General features: G+C 33.3%; 1 protein-coding gene across 4 annotated transcripts; it reads right to left on the minus strand.

Annotated features, from left to right (window-relative positions):
- Window positions 1–99: 99 nt before the first annotated feature.
- Window positions 100–20436, minus strand: kkv (hyaluronan synthase-like protein kkv). Of its 4 annotated transcripts, none has more exons than XM_090113004.1 (23): window positions 20277–20436; window positions 14831–14938; window positions 9087–9331; window positions 8838–9004; window positions 8372–8699; window positions 8088–8287; window positions 7563–7881; window positions 7170–7390; window positions 6826–7093; window positions 6344–6606; window positions 6047–6257; window positions 5760–5960; window positions 5455–5681; window positions 5195–5362; window positions 4785–5090; window positions 3758–3999; window positions 3521–3671; window positions 3297–3449; window positions 2509–2685; window positions 1554–1721; window positions 1232–1475; window positions 1003–1148; window positions 100–706 (listed from the first exon to the last, which is right to left on the minus strand). In XM_090113004.1, the coding sequence occupies exons 2-23, from the start codon at window positions 14923–14925 to the stop codon at window positions 509–511; spliced, it is 4698 nt and encodes a 1565-aa protein (XP_089969130.1). In that variant the 5' UTR covers window positions 14926–14938; window positions 20277–20436; the 3' UTR covers window positions 100–508. The 4 variants fall into 4 exon arrangements, with proteins under 4 accessions (XP_089969130.1, XP_089969139.1, XP_089969116.1 ...); XM_090113013.1 differs by lacking the exon at window positions 2509–2685 and adding an exon at window positions 2857–3033; XM_090112990.1 differs by lacking the exons at window positions 14831–14938; window positions 20277–20436 and adding an exon at window positions 10707–10973.
- Window positions 20437–21177: the final 741 nt, after the last annotated feature.

Here is a 21177-nt window from a genome sequence, read left to right on the forward strand (position 1 = left end):
TCCGAACAGTCTAGTGGTTGAAAACATGGAATAATTTGAAAATATGGACTAAAAATACTACGGAAGCACATTGAAATATTAATAAAATAAAAGAACAACTTTCAAAATTATTTTATTTATTTAGATATGTCATATAAAAATTATTCATTGTAAAGTTCATGTGGCAGTGTACATTCTTATAAATTTAATATAAAATAATAATTCAGAATCGACACAATTATTATGTAATTGTGTTTCTATGTCATAAAAAAATTCAGACAAATCTCTTAAAATATCACAAGTAGTCGTAATGTCCTAAGAATTAATTTCAGTAAATAGTAACTATTCTAAAATGAGTATCCACGATTGCATTAACTAGGCGTTGATATATTTCGTAATTTAGCATCTTCTATTAGTAATGATAGCAAACTTATGGAACAGAACATATTTCAGTTGGATAAAAGAAAAACATAATAATTTAGATGCGTTTGACGAATGGTTACGGTTTGCTATCCCCTACAGTCGATGTTCACTGAAATCTTGTTTGGAATGAGACTTGGTTCTGTCTCGGCTGCAATCTCATAGAATTGCTGTCGTCTTCGTCCCCAAGGGTTGTCTCGTAACCTCTGTTGACCATTCCACCATTTGGTTCTCCGAAAACGTCTTTCACTGAAATGTTGGCCGTCGAAGTTCGGTGGCGTGGTCCAACACCGTGGTTGTTGTTCAACTGAAATTGAAAATTCCATACATTATATTTTCATTAAACACCCTTTGTAATAAACAATAAATTTTAAAAGTTTGTTTTCAAATTTGTAAATTGTATAGCCATCAAAACTCATTTTTATCCTTGAGACCCTGGTGTCTTGAGCTAACTCCAGGTAATTCTTCCCGGGATCTTACTCTAATATGGCCATTAGCACAAACGCTTCATAACTGGTTTGATGATTTTGCTTTTTTACGAAGGTAAAAACATATTACGACATGTAACACATTTTCTTAATTTCTAAAATTGTTTAAACATACTATTCCTGTTACTCCATATTCATTATTAGCGCCTAGTGTTTGCATTTGTGATTTCCTTCTTTCAGCCATAACCGAATTTCTTCTTGTTTCCAAGGCTTTCAATGTTTCTCTGCGCAGGGTCATCTTCCTATTCAATACTGGTGTACCTATAAACACGAATTTCATTGATATTTTTCTCGTTAAAATATCCCTATATTTTATTCATTCTTAAAGCATTAAAATTACGTACCTGGACCCTCATTAGCATTCATGTTGAAGAAACGCTTCTTGAATGCAACGTCCAATGTTCCAATATTTCTCTTCTTCTGCCGCGCTTTTTCTAAATTGTGTATCGTTTTCCTTCTCCCCACATTTTGCGGACCCGACCCTGAATCGTTGTCGTACTCATCGTCTAGTCCGTTGAGCTTTTGTAAATCTTTCACTATTGCTATAGCATTCTTATCCAGCAATGCATCTTGTGATAGGTCTTCAGACTGTAAAATATATGAGCCAAATTAAAATTACAAACTCCCTCTATTACAGTTAACTATTAGAAAATGTTAAAAGGTTACCTTTTTAGTACAGAACCAGTTTAATTCTGTCGATGCTAATATGTGTGATATTGTTCCGAATCTATGGAACAACATAGCCGAAAATTGAATAACTAAAATTAAGGCAAAGAAGAACACGAAGACCAAACCAATCGGTTCAAGTTGCAAATATTCCTTTGAAATGAGCACCTAGAATAATTAAAACAATGTTAATTGCTGATTTTGCATGTCGATTTTTCGCAAGCAATAATTATTAAGCAGATATATATTAGCACCATTTCCACTGCGCTTTTAAATTACTACCAAAATGCACATTTTTATATACTACAACTCGAGTAATAAACAACTCACAAACAGATAAGAGTTGTTAAAAATCAAAATCAACTCAATATTATCATGCAACACGGGTGGGTGCACATCTATTTGCCGTAGGCCGTATTCCTTTGAGATGATTATAATCCAATAATATAATTTATACTTTTATTTTTACAAGGAGTACAATTCGAAAACATTGTTATGAATTACAAAGAGAAAATAAATTTAAATATTTGCTATGTTAAAAAACACCATCGTGAAGGAATGAACATTCTCAGGGTACCATAGACCGTGTTAACACACACGCGAAATTTAATGGAAGAAATTCCACCACCAAAGAAAACAGACCAAAGGTGACAGTACAAGGTATTGGGTAGTGCGATTAATAAAGGTTTATCTTGTGGCCTTTCAGATCAGAATTCAGGAAAAATACATTTTCGTTGTATCGATTCCGCTCCATACTTCACCAAAGTATGGAATGCTTAAAGGCCTGGGATTTTAGGAAGAATGTGATCATTTATTAAGTGACACTAAATTGTTTAGTTATCGGTGTAGAAGATAACTGGATCTTCATGCTGGGTGTGCCATCCCGAAAGAGACCGGTTAGAGAAAGGTCGTTAGACTTGCGTAGACACACAAACTTTGAAAAATTTGGCTATACCTCGCCTGTTTCCTCGATGTACGTTATGTTTGTCTTTACTCCCAAAGGCCAAATCACGTGGAGTTGATCTTTGTTGAGTTGTAATAAAAATACTATCAATATAAATAAAGCATTGAACATGACAAACGCAAAAACTGATTTATTGCGAAGCTCTACCAAATCACGTGCAATTCGAGCCTGTAAAATTACATAAAAAAGCATTAATAGTATCAACTTTCAATGGTGACTGAGATGGTGACTATCGTCGTGGGGATCGGGTCCTGCAAAAAGAGATTTAAAAACGCGGAGTCATAGTCCCATGTCATCATTGAAGGCCGATCGCTGATCATCGGGCGTTCTTCACGTTACCTCTTGCGTGGCCTCATCATATGTTATATTAGTTTTAACTCCGAGGGGCCATTTAATATGAAGGTTGTCCTTGTTCAATTGTAGCAAAAATACAATAAGGACAAAAAGAGCATTGACCATAAAGAAATTAAATACTGACGTGTCTCTCAATTCTTTCAGTTCCTTGGATATACGAGCCTAAAATTTTGGTAATTACAAACATATAATATTTAAAAATATAAGTAACTATAGTAAAACTGAAAGGAAATATGTATTAGTATCTTGGCTTCATCAACATTTTCACAATTAAAAAGCACAATAATTGACCAAATGTGATGAATATTTTTTTTCGGTTATGATCGACTACATGATGAAATTTATTTATACTCTGCAATAAACATATCACAATTTATTGATTTGTTTATTTTTTTCAGTCACAAAGCGTTTGAAAGGAAATGTACCTGTTCCTCTTTATTAGCATCAATAGGATAAATATATTTGTCGATAAGCTCTTTCCAAAACGCTAATTCTTGTTGATTTAGGAAATCAACTTCGCCTTTCTTCAAATCAGGATCTTCTATCCAGTATGGATTAATAAGGTCGTCTCGTTTTTCCTGAAATAAATAATAGCAATAAACAAAACAGATACAAGGCTTTATGACATTGTATTGTATAGATTACTTACTCTTGGTACAGTAGACATAGTATCTGTTTCTGAATCAGAATCATGGTCTTCTTCTCCTTCCGCAACCGTTACCAGTGGATCGCCGTTCGTGCTTCCTCTGAGCCCGACAGATAATTTTCGTCCTCTCGATTGCCCATGTGGATCAATTGCTCTAGAAATTTATTAACGATTATTACATTTTATCTTATCTAAATATATTCGTCTAAAGTATTATCAATACTACAATTTTAGTATTACCTTTCAACATTTTCCAACTTCTTTTCCAATTTTTCGAGTGTGGACGAGATGTGCAGAAGTTGTACTTTTTCTTCGTTGCTCTTAGGATGTGTGCATAACAAACATTTAAATAAGCCTGCGAAAGAAAATTCGATGGAGCCCTCTTCTTCTTCACTGTTCATACCCGGAAGGAATCCGAGCAATGACTTCTGTTTTGCGTTCTTTTTGGCTTCTTCTGCTGCTTTCTTTTCGGCTTCAATTTCCTGGAATAAGCATTAAAATATTTATAGATAAATATAACAATTCTAAAAAGTATCCATATAGAGAATAGGCATGACGAAAGATTTTTAAATTCTCTTCTATAATGTGTGTATATACGTTTACTATACAAGAAAAACCCTTTATTTCGGTAATATACTTAAATTTAACAAAGATAAAAGCCATTTTTCAAAAAATATTTAATTATATTAACTGTGCCAAAACAGCTCGAAGATGTCATGGCATCGGCGTGACGTCACTCTATAGTAAATACGTCATTATCTGTACGCTAATCGAAGGAAATGAATAAATTATTTAATTAATATGCGTTATAGAAACGAATTTCAAAGTTTATTAGTAGTGTGCAGTATTGCAGTGTGAACCCACATAAAAATATGCCCAAAAAAGTGTTAGTAATTGTTATAACCGAGAAAATAATAAGAAAAAAATGATTGTATAAAGTTCGTGCGGAAAAAACCGAACCACATATTCGCGAATGTGCATTTATTGCAGTTCTATTCTTAGTCGATAAAGCATACGTGAAACAATAGAAAAAAAATACACCTGACGTGAAGTTGTTTACATAGGAGTGACGTCACGCGTGTTTTAGTCAAAATGGCGGACTGCAGAATTTCAATGTTTTATTTTATTGATAATCTCATTAATCTTAATGATTTAAATATTTCTAAGTCAATATTTGTAATTAATTTATTATATATTTTCCTTTAAAAACACTAATTCGATCATTTATGGATACTGTCGTCATGCCTATCAATGGTGAAAGGTTTACCTTTTTAGTTTTCTTCTGTTGAATTTCTCGAGTACCCCAGGATACGACATTGAGGTTGATAATAGAATATAAAATAAGTAGCAAGTACATAGAAGGTATAGAAAGAAGATAAATGATGCCGGGTACAACACACCAAAATTCTTGTGGATGTAAACAGGCGGCTATAAAGAATGAACCCGAGAGCGATATCAAGAAAATAGCTGATGGCGACCCTATACCGTCCTCGCCTAACTGAAGCGCAGTACCGACGATTACAGCCATCATTATCATAGCATATGCAGTTGAAAGAATTTGTGCAACCAGCAACTGAAATTATAAAAAAATATACTGTAAAACATGATCTATGATTAATTATATAAAATTTAATAAAATATTTTAGGTATGATTTAAGTAAAATATTTGTCTTGTACCTGAATATCTGATTTCATCGTGAAGCAAACGAACATAAACAGCAATATCGGGTATAAGTTGTATTCGAAAGAGGTCCAATTGTCGATCCTAAAAGCAGCCACGAAGGCACCCACCAACATAAGGAATATAGTTCCGGGTCCAAGAATCGTACCACCCATCAACATCATCTGAAACGGTCATTTAAAAGAATTTCAATTTATATTTATATCATGGACTATGAGTTTCTGTCTCTTTCTATATAGCTAAAAATAAACTTTACCTGGTATGCAATGTAGGGTGAAGAAATGTTGTCGTTAATTTTAATCGTGTGTTTGTAGTCCGCAAGCAAGTCCATGATGTTAGCAATAGTGGAAGGTACCCATCGACGACGTTGATTGTAAAACTCACTAAAACCTTCTGGACAATGCGTGTACGCATCAGAAGCAGCTGAATACTCGACTCGATAACCTCGCTGTAGAAGTAGTGTACAAAGCCAACGGTCCTCCCCTGAAATAAAAAATAATATCGTTACCAAAGATCGACTATTAGTATGAATACAATGCCAATAGAATATTGGAAACTTACCTTGATCGTACTGCACGAAGTGTCTAGCTTCTTCGGGTCGTAGTGTATATTTCTTCATAACGTTATCGTCCATCAAAGCTTTTCCTCTGAACAGAGAGAAGCATCCAGGACTACAGAGTACGCAGCCAATCATGTGTTCTGTCGCCTTTTGCAGCCAATGACCAATAGCGTACTCGAACAATTGATACCACACCATAGGTCCTGTAAAAATGTATAAATATATTACTATGTAGTTAATTCTAAGCAGTATGATAATATAATAAGATGAATCTATTTGTATGCAGTACCTGATCCGACAGGATGAATACGACCACAAGCAGCGCCTAAGTTCTTATTCTTCTTCATTAAATCGATAAGCAAACGGACAGCGTGAGGCTGGAAATCAATATCTCCATCGAGTGTAAGCAAGTACGTGTTCTCAGCCATTGTTTCTTTACGGTCAACTGATATCGGCAGTTCCATTAGACGGTAACCCAAAAGGTAGTACATGTACATCACCTGGAATTATTTTTTTATTTAATATCACATGAAAATATATTAACAACACTAGGACTAGGTACTATTTTGTTAGTGTAAATTGTCACCTGTGACCAACGTTTCTTGTGACGAATTTTCGACTTATCCTTCAAATGGCAAATCATTTTCGTTTTTCCAGGAAGAACCCATGTCAATCTACCTCCGTATGGTGCGGGATATTTTTTGGGTGGTCGTACACGTATAATCGTCTGATGTACTTCAGAAGCTGCTTCATCAATTGTGTCCACAAAAAGTTTCACGAATCTATTCACTTGCGAATCGTCGTCACTGTGATCAGAGATTTCGAAGGCGTCGTCCAAGAAAATATGCGCTGAAATATTATACAGGTTATATGAGTTATGTGTTACATAATGAACAAGTTTAACTTATTAATTCGTTACAAAAGAAATATGATGCAAAATAATGTATTTTTATATTTGAATTAAAAAATATATTTTATTAAACTACAACAATTTTTATAGTTACCCATTTAAGGTAAATTAAGTATACACTTATTATATTTTTCTTTTATGTAAATAAAAGAACTCACTTTCGAATTCGTAGTAATCGGGGTCAACAACTCTTAAGTACTTCTGTGCTACACGTCTTGCACACTGATCTTCATCCAACCGAAGGATAGACTTCAAGAACTCCATCATCTCGTCTCTCGTTTCGTGCCACATAGTAGCGCATGCGTATATCCTGGTGATCGAGTCTGATGACTTCACCGTTTTGGGTGATGATCCAGTATTGTCCGTGTGAACTGATATAGTTTCATAGTATTCATCTCCTTTTTCCTTTTCTATTTCAGCTAGATCCTGAGAAAGGGAAACATAATAAGAAGATTGTATTTTGGAATACTTAATTGTAGGTAATATGAGGAAAAAATCATACCTCAGTTTTGACATCTTTCTGATCATCACGTTTTCTATTAAACGCCATGCTTTGATCAATCAATAAACCGTTGTACATGGGCAGTACGAACAGTTTTTCAGTAGATGCCAAACGTTCCGCTTTTGGAGTCCAAATATGAATACTTATCCAAGTTTGTGATAGAAGCCATAATAACCAAACCCACGCCATTTGACGAGATATAAAATCACTGAGACTGAAAACTGAAATTGAGAACAATTTATTTTTATAGTTCAGTTACTCAAAAGTCATTAAATTTTGCTTCTAACTAGGTAAACTAATTAATATTCTTACAAATAAGGTTTTAAATTCGATTTATTTACAGGTTTTTTATGTTTAATGGTAATGGTATTTCAATTATGACTAAGAATTTACCTGGTGGACTTTCAAAGAACAAGTAATCGGGTATAGTTCCATGGAATATACAGGTGTCGCCGTTTCGTAAGCCACAGGCTGCGATAAGGAAGTTCACGACAACTGGTATTACCAAATTGATTGGGAAGGCATAACTGAAACCTTGGATAAGGATTTTGCACGCAAACTTCCCGAAAATATAACAGAAGTAAGCTGCGAAAACTTGTATCAGTAGAACATAAAATGCTGATTTGTATACAGCCGCTACTTCTACGGAATCGCCGGTTAATGTCGCATTTGCCAAGTCTGGAATTATTGTTCCTCCTAGTTGAACTTGTACCTAGAATTAAAAATAAATCTTGAATGTATAAAATTATTTTCCTTGTTTAATTGGTTTTTGAGACGGTTAATAATTGAGCGTGTGATTTTATTTACTTGATGATATAAATTCTAAATACATTGAAAGTATCATTACTCGATTGAATCTTTATTTACGAAGTTAGATCGATAGAAGACATTATAAACTATATTCAGAAGCTAACTTACCTCTTCAACAACGATATTATGTGGCCCAAAACCTTCATTGAATAACTGGAAGAACATTGCCGGATTATCACCATCCATCCAAATGCACATTAATATGCAAACAGAGAATAGAATAATTTTCCACACAGATACAAATCTGTACGTATAATAGCGTGTTTGGTTCAATTCCTCCTTTACTCGGCCTAAACTTTTTATAATACCTGCGAAGCGAAACCATAATTAAGTCTATTTATGCAACGTTTGGAAACAATCAGTTGTAAAGGTATTGTTGCGTTCGATCTTACCAATCGGACTCTGTCGGGTCACGTAATTTTCCCACCAGCCCAGAGATATACACAAAGCCGAAATCGGAATCAGCCATAGCACCGGTTTGTTCTCGAGCAGCGGCCACACAATGAAGCCAGTCACTTGCGCGACAATGGCGGCTATGTCGACTATAACTTTCACAAAGCGTTTCGAATCTCGCGAGTTGCGGGACAGTAAGCCGAGTATCGCTGGCACTATGCACATGCAATTCGTTATCATCGCTCCCTTTACGACATCTATCTCTGGCAGTACTTTGAAAAATAGTAACGCCAAGCCTATCGTATGAAGCGATTCCGCTATGAACACCTGAAAATAGAACACTGCACGTGAGATTTTGAATAATTAATACACTTAAAAGAGAAAGAATTCATGAGATGATACGACGTGAATAATTTTATCTAATCAGCATAGAAAAATGAAAGTACATGCGTAATTTATGCTTACCACTACGAAGTGTATGCTCTTCGGTTTCTTTACTGACTTGAAGAAACATATTCTGACGGATCTAATGAGAGTTCCAACTTCCGGGATAGCGAAAACTGCCAGAATCACCCACATCCACGCCACTCGTTCTTCATCCGGTAAACTTACTACAAATTGTTTATCCCTACCTGAAAAATATCAATATTCAATAAGTATAATTTTAGTTAACTTTGTATAAATTTAAGATACCGAAAATATAACAGTTCTTACCTAAATTCCTATTACAATAAGCTAATCTCCTATCTTTTTTTAATTGCGAGGTCATAAAAAGTACAAGTCCTTTTGCAATGACTCCAGAAGCAAGGACTACTATAAAAGTAACAGCATACGCTAATATTTTGAGGACCCTGACTGTGAACTCTAGGCATTTTTGACTCTCCATAGACCCACTGTCCTGCTTCGGAGGAAATTCTCTGAACACGTCCCATCCTTTCGTTTCTTGTACTGTTCTTTGGCTGAAAAAAGAAAAAAATATAAATTAAATAAAATACATAACTAGTTCATGTATTTCAAAATAATGGTTTATTTACACAACATTAAAATAGAATTTAACAAATTGATTAAAACGAGTTTCATTTCTAGATATAAAGCTCGGAAATACGTAGAATTCTTTATGTTGATGACTGGTCTCTTCTAATAAATAAATAATTAATACTTATTACATTCTAAAAATTCTTTGTGTGTCTTGTCACGATTTGTAAACACAGGTATGTAGTTAATGACTAATACTTGCTGTATTTACAAGTTTCAGACATCGTGTAGACGAAAAATCGTCAGTTTTTACTCATTATTTCGCATAAATGTCCCATAGCTAACATTAATTGTTCAATAGTTTTGTGTTTGCTCTAATTTAGGTAGCCAATGTTACAAATTGTGAGTTACAATGCATACCGGTTTCGACATAGTACAGGCGGCGTTGTGACAGGGGACTTACGTAAGATATGAGCCGTTAGGGTATCATAAATTATACGTTGCGAATATAACGACTGACAATTCGTCTACTCCAATTTTCTATACTGCAATTGCATTGTAGGTGGATACAAAATTGCGAATATATTTTGTTTATCAAATGTCTCATTCAAATCATCTCCCTATTGGTATTCAACGCACAATCTTGATATGCTTATATTTAGTTGAGTACTGAAGAATGTTATTTGCATGAGATACAAAACAATACCGATAGTATTCACTATTGTGAATTATTTACTTATTTTATTTATTTACTAGCTGACGCGACAAACGTTATGCTAACACCCTTTAACTTGGGGGTATAAAAATAATTTAAGATCGTACTCGTACCGAATGTCAAAAAATCGTACTATCAGTTATGTAGGAGTTTGATTATGAAACGGTTGTGGACGAACAAAAGTATCATTATAGCCTAGGTAGGTTATTTAATGGTCGTAGGTACGAAAATTAAAACGTAGGAAAAGAATTTTTAGTTATAAAGACATACAAATCATAACTAGCACACACATAATATATCAATATATCAATCATTCATTTATCGACGTCACCATCAATTCGTGCTAAATGTTACAATAGAAAGTTGTCGACATAACGAGTACTTAGAGTCTTCCTGTTTAAATATCCCACACGCCGCTTTCTTCTACTGTTTATAAACGCATAAAAACTTAATTCGCTGTTTAAGTTTACTGTTATAATAATTATTGTATTTATTTTCTAAAATAACTTACTTTACTAAGTTTACTTGTAAATTACAAGTTATAATCGAGTTAATGTGTGAGCGTACTTACGTGCAATGAAATATTCATAACAAATTCAGCTTAAATTAATAAATGAATTAAATAAATATAAATAGAAGGATACCTGTAAATGCTACAATAGTTGCTGTAAATTGAGTTATTATTGTTCGCTATATACACAGGTTCTTCCAGATCATGTCTCTCATAATAAATTTTACGGTCGTGCTCACTCATTTTCTATTTCTCACATATCGTTTGCGACACACTTATAGAACACTGTTGAATTAAATCGATGAAATATTCTATGGTATAGAGTATCCCGAAGTATAATTTAATAAATGATCGTTAATTTGATCGAGGACAGTAAACGGTGCGATCGCTGTACCGACTGGTGGAGGCGGCGCGTGGCCACCAAGACAAACGGTGGCTAACGTTGTCCATCGGACAAATTTTGAATATTAATTTTTCATATTCGCAATTTTGTTCACTCGAAAACAATCGAAGATAAAATTATCAAAAGACGTTTAAAAAATATCTTTAGACACGTCATTTTGTCTATTTTAGTACCTATGTAACTAGGTACTTATATAATGTTAAAGTTAATTTTCCTAGATAAAATACATTTTTATATTGTATCTTTTTATGGCTAAACAGAGATCTAGCTAAAAAGCAGTAAAGATTATCTTATATCTGTGTTTGCACCAAAATGTTAAACGAGTTATCTCTAATAGGAAAATCTCAAAATGGACGACGGTCAGTGCACTCGTAAAACGAATTAGTGAGGACTGAGGGCGTTTGTTTATTCGTACTAATAAAACACAAATTGTATTTTAGTTTCACATCAGAAAAAACAAACATTCAAAGAAATAATTAAAAAATAATACACAAAGTTTATAATTTACTGTGTTGTAGGCAAACCTACTTAATGTCTTGAATAGTAAATTTCTGAACCTATAAAATCTCCTTTCATATATCGTTTTTAAAATAAAAATGTTAAATAAAAAGATATGTCCTCATCTCGCGTGAAAGAAGACCACTGTGCAATTTCTTCGTTCTGCGGCAGTGGGCACGTGAAATTATATCGCGCTTCGTTAATTATTAATACGGACGCATGTGAAATGAAAGTATTCTATGTTTTTATTAATTACAATAAATTATATTTATTCCAATATATTATATGTTACAACAATATCTATATATATAAAACTCAAAGGTGACTGATATAGTGATCTATCAACGCACAGCCCAAACCACTGGACGTATCGGGCTGAAATTTGGCATGCAGGTAGAAGTCATAACGTAGGCGTCCCCTTAGAAAGGATTTTAGAAAATTCATCCCCTAAAGGGGTAAAATAGGGGATGAAAACTTATACCATGAAAATTTATCTTTTCCACGCAAGCGAAGCTGCGGGCAACAGCTAGTACAATAATAAAACAAGTTTCCTGTTTGCATAATTCTTTTTGGTTTTATAATATACTACATATAAATATACGGGTTCTAGGTATGTTTTATTTGTTCTCGGGAATAAATTAAGGTGATCTGCTTGGATTTTTATTTCAAGTTATGACCCCAGTTTTATGGATGGATTTTACCTGCTCCAAAATCTGCTGGTTTTATAGATATAGGTACTGTAGTATTATACATAAACTTGTATCAGTTTCATTGGTTAGGTACTTTAGAATGCAGTGCAGGCACCAACTTTCAAATAAAAAGAATTATCAAAATCAATTCGCCCAGTTCTGAGGTAACAAACGTCTTAAAATATAGTCATATGGAAAATCTCCTCCTTTTTTGAAGTCGGTTGAAATGCAGCATATACATTATGCAATTAATGTTATATTGCATATATTAATGTTATACCTACACAAATAAATGGCATGCAATGTAAACAACATTTGAACGTTTTTTTTTCACAATACACAACCAGACACGTATTTACTTGTTTAATGTACTAGCTGTTCCCCGCGGTTTCACCCGCATTGCTCCGCTCCTGTTGGTTTTAGCATGATGATATATAGCCTTCCTCGATAAATGGGCTATCAAACACCGAAAGAATTTTTCAAATCGGACCAGTAGTTCCCGAGATCAGCGCGCTCAAACAAACAAACTCTTCAGCTTTATAATATTAAGCCATTGAGCCCCGAACGGCCCGATCGGTCCACGACACAATAGATTTTCTATTGTGTCTGTGGTTCCGGGGCCTGAGTTATTACAGGAGGTCCTAGTAAAATCATCATCATTAAACATTTTTACACAATCGTCTAGCATCGAATCCCCGACTGTTTTAATAATTGAGAATTCTTAAATTAACAACGATAGTTTTAATTTAAAAACATTTAAAACTAAATCTAAGATTCCTGGTATGAAAAAATACAAAAACGTAATAAAAATATGACCTTTGCTCGCTCACGATCTAGACTGGCTTAGGTTCTCGTCTACGAGCTCATATGAATATCTTTGTTACAAAAGGCTTCTCAATGTCATTCCGGTGCAAATCCACTCACTAAGCTTAATAGCTTAGAGCTTTATGTTACGAGCTTGCTAATTTATTTATAAATCTTTTGAATTCCGTGTTCAATTTTAATTAATTTAATTTAATTAATTAAAATTTAATGATAGATTAATGAATTAAAAGTAATAAGGTAATTAATGAATTGCGTAATAGTTTTTATATAATATTTATATAAAAGTATTTTCCGAGCGTGTTATAAACGATATTAAATTAAAAATAGATACGTCATGTTGGTCAATACACATAACTTTAATATGCAAAGTACTATCTGGGCTTCAAACACGAAGTCCGGTCGTTGACCAGACCATCATACATAAGTGCATACTTACTCTCTTCACTTTTACCGAATTTCTTTGCGCTTGCGCAATATGTACCAATAATTATGCTCTTATTGACTGAAGATTTTCATGTTTACTTTAAACAGAGCTAAGATATGTATTTATAGGAATATATTAAAATACTTATTTTTAATTCTAAATTCATTCTCAACAGCTAGAATAAACCCGTTGTCATCAAATATTCTTAACACGATCGACCCCGTGCCGCGGCCAGTGTGCTTCAAAAGCTTGTTTTAATGGCAGACTAGTTTAAAGAAGGTAGATTTCATAGTATAGCATTTTGCTAAATTATTCTCAATACAGATATTACATCTTATTTCCGTAAAAACTACCTAACTATATGACTCATTCCATCACGCATTTTGTTAGAAACTATTGAAATTACTAATGTCCGTCTCTCTTGTTAGTTAAATCGTTTCTAAGTCTGTAACTTATTTAGATTTAGATGTAGCTCTCATTTACATTAGTTCCAAGTAGTGCATAACTATTTTCTTAAACGGTAAGTTCAACGCAGGAAACAAGTGGGGCGCAAAAATGTAGCGCACTCGATCGAAAGTTGTGTCGTCAGAGTTGACAACCTTGGCATTTGAGCGGGTTCCGGGCCGGCTGCCGCTGACCAATCGCTAGGCCACTAATAATTGTGTTCTTTCATCTTTGTGTGAAATATGTATTATTAGAAACACTAATCTTACAAAACATAAGTGACAGCTTTTGAAGATGATGATTAGATTTCAACATATAGTTTTGAACACTGAACAATTTAGGTTTAGTGTTCAATGTATTATAAACGTTAAATATTAAGCATATATGCAAATTTTTAGGTTTTATAATATAACCTAAAAACAACTGGTTTAGAATAAGATGCCAAACTTCTGATGATGCGATTACGACACACTTGTAGGTACATTATGCTGTAGACGGCGTGTGTTGAAACTAAAGAATCATTTAGTGCAGACAAGAAGACAACGCTTATCTTCTTCTTCATTTAGTAATATTGAAAGATTTTTAGTTTTTTTTTGACAGAAAATTATTAATGTTTTATGTAGATAATAATAATGATATGATATCGAATTTTTCTGTTACAATATTTGCAAAGGCTTACTCATACAGCTTTAAGTGTGTCATCAGAGTTATGCGAATGATATAAAAGTATCCACTGAAGATCGATAATAGATCCGTAATAACTTTCATTCATTAGGCTTATATTCATTCTTAGTTTATATAACACATCCGTAGATAGGTACAATTCTGCGTCGATAATTGCTCGATAACGACCTCGACTGCGTAGATTTCTTTTTGCATTGAGCTTAGTAACCATGACTTTGAGACTTTCTTTTAGTAAAATAGCATGAAACAAAATCAATGTCTATTAAGATTATACTAAATTGGTCACGCACCTGCCGCCATAGGTGTCATTAGCGAGCGGCAAGAGTTCGTCGTCTGAATTGTCGCTGGTCTCCTCCCGCCGAGACTTCCCTCCGGAAGTCGCCATTGTCGGTGTAGCTCTGGAAGTATAGTAGTCAAACCTTATTATTCTACATAAAAAAGATGTATTTAAATGTGAGTTTAATTTATACAAGCAACGTAACTAATGTAGATCATAAAAATTAAACAAGAAAAAAGTTAGCGACGGGCAGGTGACCTTCTCGAACCTTTTATTTTACAAGGATATAAACCGAGCCAAACAAAAGCAATCTAAAGTTACTCATCTAATTTACCTTTTAATAGATACATCTATGTTTTCGAGTTTTAAAGAAATTGGGTAATGTGAATAATCAGAAAAAAATGTTTATTACGGTTTAACTCCAAAAATGGTCGGCTAATTTTACATTTTATTTTACGATTGAAAAGCTGCATCTTTACTGACTAATTTTTTTTGACAAATCTGGGATAAGCGACTAGCACTTAATGTATGTAACCTTTGAACAATTGAATAATTGATACCAAATAGTAGCTTTCAACTGTTATTCGTGCATGAAAATAATATCTACATAAAACTTATTCGATTTAATATTATTGCGAGTTAGACCGGTTTTTCAATGACTTCTTCTACTTATACATAATTTGTTTTGCTGTTTGAGGATCGAGAATTGCTAAAATATTCAAAAATATCATAGTATTTTAAAGTGGCTTACCTACATTGTAATACGCAATTAATATTTACAAAATATAATGTTATGTTTCGTTCATTTTGTATTTGAAAATATGGATACTTTTCATTACCTACGTAAGGAAACATGCAGACTGAGCTCACAAGCAACATTAAGAAATAGCAATATTTATAAACTACACAATAGTTGTAAAAGATTTTCTTACAGTGATCTAAGATATCAATGGCGTGAATCATATTTTACTCAAAGATCGCGCATTCCTCGCAGGTCATTTATCCCTTGCAAATACTTTGTGTATTCATTTCTATATGCTTGAAAATAAGTATATATCTATATTAAAGTTTTGCATAAAGTAACACTTGTATTGTATCTTTAAGTTGTAGAGTCGATTTTACTTATAATTTTAATGTTTTGAAGAACTTGTGTCTTTTTCAGGAGTAGGTAACTACAGGAGTACTAAATCCATAATTATTCATTATTGCACTAGGGTCCTGCGTTAACAAATACATCGATAAATTGATAAGAGTCTTATGAGTAGTCCAAGAGATGCCACATTATTTGTCATTAATTTAGTTAAATCGTAATTTGAACATAAGTCAATTTGCATTTGTCAACTGAGCAAATAGCTACATTAGTATCTAAGTAATACAATATATCTTTGAATGCAAGATATTGGTTTTGTTGTTCTTAATAGTAGGCTGTGGAACCGAGGGCTGCGTCCGCGCCGACGGCCGCAAGGTCAGCGACTTCCGCGCCCATTCAACAATAAACCTACCTTGGTGTTGAACTACTTCAATATAAAACCAAAGATCTACCTTAGACCTAAGAATATACGCTCAACTATATGTATTGTTCATGTGGGAACTATTTACCAAAATGACTTACGACTACCGCATAAGCCAATCAGAATCGTAAAAAAAATAAACAATATTTTTTGTTCCACGTTTCGATTAGACGTCAATGCTTTACCTATACATGGCAAAATTATACGACGTAAACAGTTGTATACGTTGCCAGTTGTCTAACTTCTTTAGGCAATACTACTACTACTCGTACTAATACATATTATGATTTTTTTTCTAGGTACTGATTTCATTTTGCCGTTCATCTCGGTACCTACCTACTCATGGACAATTTTTTATAAGCGTTTATTTAAGTAGTAGTGAATCTTTAACTGTATATCATATTAAAAGGGAACGTAATTCTTAACTGCCTTGGTAGATAAGTAGAGTTAGCTTACTGCTAACTAACTGGTGCTTACTTTCACTATTGACGGCCTGCTCCCTCCCCCTCCCGCCTCCCCCTTACTCCATAACACAACAACGAGTCACGACGCAATACCTTGCATTCCTCTCATGCTATATTCTTTGCGAATTTATTTGCAAAATCCTTAGAGCTTTTTTTATAGATAGGTAAGTACCTACTCCTTATTTATGGTAAAGTTGTGTATAAAAGTTATGTCATATATTTCTTGAAATTATTGGATAAAATATATTCATGTACATATATAAATTTGTTGTTAAAAATATGAGAAATATTTTATTTATTAAATATCTACGTCATGTTAGACAAAAATAAGACAATAACGTCTTAATGGTTTTGATATTTTAAATGGATTGGGTGAAGTCATTAGTTTTATTTGTACCTATTTGTTGCCTATCTCCGCTTCGGTCAAGGAAACATATAAATATTTGATACCTAAAGACACCACAATACAATATAGCCTATGTCTATCGTCGCCATATATGTATATTAAATCATACGAGAAAAACTTGATATAATGCCAAGAAAATTATTATTGAAAATGTTCACTTAGGTAGGTACATTTTTTTTCATAATTCGATTAACATCGTAAAAATCAAATTGAACGTGAAAATATTGTTTCAATATAATTACATATATCCTTACAACATGCTCACATACCTACAGTAACCTTTCCGCAGCGCTTGAATGCGTCTTCAAGGCACAAGCTGAAAGACATTGCATGACATTCAAGTTTGTCTAACGTATATATAATATGCATGTATTATGTTCCTCGTATCATTATCAAATGGTAAATGTATGTTTCTTTTTTATTTATTATAGCTAAAGATCTATTTATTTTGTACTGGCTTTCCGCCCGCGGCTTCGCCCGCGTTTTCAGAGAAAAACCCGTTCCCGTAGGATTTCCGGGATAAAACCTATCCTATGTCCTTTCTCGGGTATCAAAATATATCTATACCAAATTTCATGCCAATTGGTTCAGTAATTCAGGCGTGATTGAGTAACAGACAGACAGACAGAGTTACTTTCGCATTTATAATATTAGTATGGATAGTATGGATTTAGATATACCTACATAGTATCTAACGTAGGATGTGACAACTTTACTACCACTAAATATTAATCGGTAATCGTAAATTATGTCAATTAAATCATTTAATTACCATATCTCCAATTTATTAATTGAAGAAATAATTTAAATTATTAAAACGAATGATGATACCTCAAAGGAATACCAACACTGGTATTAAAATGAAGTGAACTAAATACGTGCGTTGATGTCTTTTGTACGTAGCGGCAGTAACGCCCTTACCGTAACGCGTCAACATACATAATATAATCAACACCCAATATCAATATTTAAAGGCAATATTATATTCTCTAAATTTAAATATGAGATTATAAATTTCCAATTTGTTAAACAACTTAATTCCTCATATTTAACGCTTATCTTGGCTTGTAATTTCAGGTACCTCGATTACCGTATTAGTAGGTAGTTACACGCGAAACTGCAATATCCTCAACAATTCGTGCATGTTAAGTATCTTTTGTAACATTACGAAATTAGTTCATTTTAATATTTCTTTCACATTACTGTAGCCGTGTCTGTTCCTGTGACAAATCTATCCAAACGGATTTCACTTTTGAGCCTATTGTTATTATTCTCATTGGAAAAACACATTTTTCTCGATATATAGAAAATTTGCAACTTTGACTCAATACTACGTTTATTAAAAAACCTCGTACGATACAGGTTTAAAGGCTGTCACTTTTAATATTGATCTTTATTGGTTCGCCCTGATTGATGATTAGATGAGGCGAGGTCTAAATTTTATAGACTATTTGATCATCCTTTGACCTTAATTTGTATACGTAGTATATTATTATTAGTCTGTGCTTTAATTATAAAACACAAGATGAATCAAATATAAATGCTTCGAGGAAGCTACATTTACATTTATAATTATTATCAATTTAAATTCTAGAGTGTTTTGATGCAAATATATCACTTAAATACCTTGGGTTGGTCATAAAATTTGGCTAATATTAATTCCCATATAAGTTTTATATTCAAATAAGTATTTGAATATAAAACTTATACTTGAGCTCTTTGGTACTTTGGTAAGTACCAAAGAGCTCAAAACTTTCGCTATAGAATTAATATTTATCTGCCAAGTGACTTCTAGAAATTATATTCAGAAACTATTTCCAGTTCTTTATTACAACACATTAAAATCATATCAAATCAATTCCCCAGCTTTGGTTCAGAAATGTTGGTATGCATGTAACTGTTTAATGAACATAACACGTAACAATAACCGTTTCCAAAAACTATTTTATGCACAGACTTGGCCTCGTTACTATTTTATTATTTTAGTAAAGCGTTGAGTAATACGCGCAATGAGCTTTGTTAAAGACAACTCCGATCGCACCAACTGTTATGTATCTTTATTTACAAATTACATAAGTTTGTTTTGAGGACATACAACGTACGCACATTGTTAAATAGTTTGAAGCGACTAGTAATTAGAAATTACAACATCACATTATATCTAATGAATGCCATAAGCATAATTAAAGGTTAACTTGTTCTTGAAGCGTAATCGTTTGGTAAAAGCTAATACGCAATGCATTGTTTTTGTATTAATTACGTAATTTTTTTAATTAAGGAAACGTAAAATTGTTTCGAGTAAGAACGACCCTCTGTCGGAACCGGATGCTTGCGAGGTCTTAGGGTTGCCACGTTCAAAGCTTCAAAATCCAAATGTTAAAATATGCATCAATTTACATATCGTCTGCTTTATTATGGGTCTTAAAATTTGAAATAAATACATTCGGGTGCTATATAAGAAAGCGTGTCTCACTAATTTCACTTTAAATAACCTTAATTTTTTTTGTGATTAGTGGAGTTCTGAATCAACACCAATTAGATGCTGATGCAGCAATAATAGATATGATAAAATAAAAATTAAGTGATACCTACTTCATAGTTTATATCAATCTTTCAATTATTACGGTAGTTAAATTCCAATAATTACAAGGTTCTGACTCTTACTTATATCGCTCGTTATGTCGAATCAACTTTACAACCTACATTCACTTTTGTTTGGCATTGCACGGTCTACCACCTGATTCTATATTAAGGATAAACTTAAATCGCATCGCTTTGGCGTTAGTGGAGAAAGAAATATGTTAAATAATAAGTGTGCTATAAAGTGTAATGTCGTAAACGTCTTTCATATTTAACCTACTTAGCTGAATTATATCACGATTTCGTACACTAAGTCACGGATTCGCACTTTCGAAAGCGAAACTTGGTGTTAGAAAAACAGTTTTTCTTCCACGTTCCTTGTTTGATTTGAGAAGGTATTATGCAAATTGGTTGTACTTTCGCAGCTGATAGCCTCGAAGAAAGGTCAGGCTATAAGAGAAGCTTCTTTTTTTATCGATTATGTAGTTAAACACTTACCTTGAAGCTGATAGAAGGAAGAGAAATCCGTAAAGGGTGTCACTGAATAATGTTTATGTGGTGAGAGTGCACTCGCGAGGCGGTGTCGTAGCGCATGGTGCGCGGGTGCGTGGTCGGGTCGCCGCGCGCTCACTGCCCGCGACTCGCGCGCTAAGCCCTCGCGACCTGTCACTTCTTACTTGACTGACTCAACTTCTTTTGCCAAATAATGCGCTTTATTGACCAATTTTCGGGTACTAAACGTGTTATATTTTGCGTGATGCGTTTTTTCCTTATTCAAAGTTTAGTCAAGTAGTATTGGAGATTTTTTTGCATTGTCATCTTATATATAAAAATGAATCGCAAAATGTGTTGGTAAGCGCATAACTCGAGAACGGAAGAACCGATTTCGATAATTCTTTTTTTATTATATTCCTTGAAGTACGAAGATGGTTTTTATGTAGAGAAAACGTAAACATGTACCACGGGCGAAGCCGGGGCGGACCGCTAGTTTTTTTATGAAAATCAATTAGATTAAAATTTGCCTGTTATTGAGAAAAAATTGTCATATTTTTAAACGGCAAGAGAATATGTAAAGAAAAAAGCTGTGATTTTTTTTAATTAGTTTTATGACTGAAAATATATAGAACTATTCAATTATTATCAATATGCAATTCAAGTTATTAATAAAAATCTAATATCAGTTTGTATAGAGCTACTAACTGTAATTTACACAGTATAAAAATGTAGATACTGAATAATTTATTTTTAGGAGACTAATAGGATTTAAAAAGGGAGTACTGAAAAAAAAAACACTTATACTCAATTCAATAATTTATTTTATCAAAACATCACAGAAAATAAAGGGTTGCATCATTTGTTTTATATATGAAGAGTAATTCAAAAGATAGCTTTTTCAAAT

Source organism: Colias eurytheme, chromosome 2 (genome assembly GCF_061535395.1).
Source record: "Colias eurytheme isolate Ceu_HAF_F1 chromosome 2, ilColEury1 Martin Lab GWU primary, whole genome shotgun sequence".
Classification (NCBI taxonomy): Eukaryota; Metazoa; Arthropoda; class Insecta; order Lepidoptera; family Pieridae; genus Colias; species Colias eurytheme.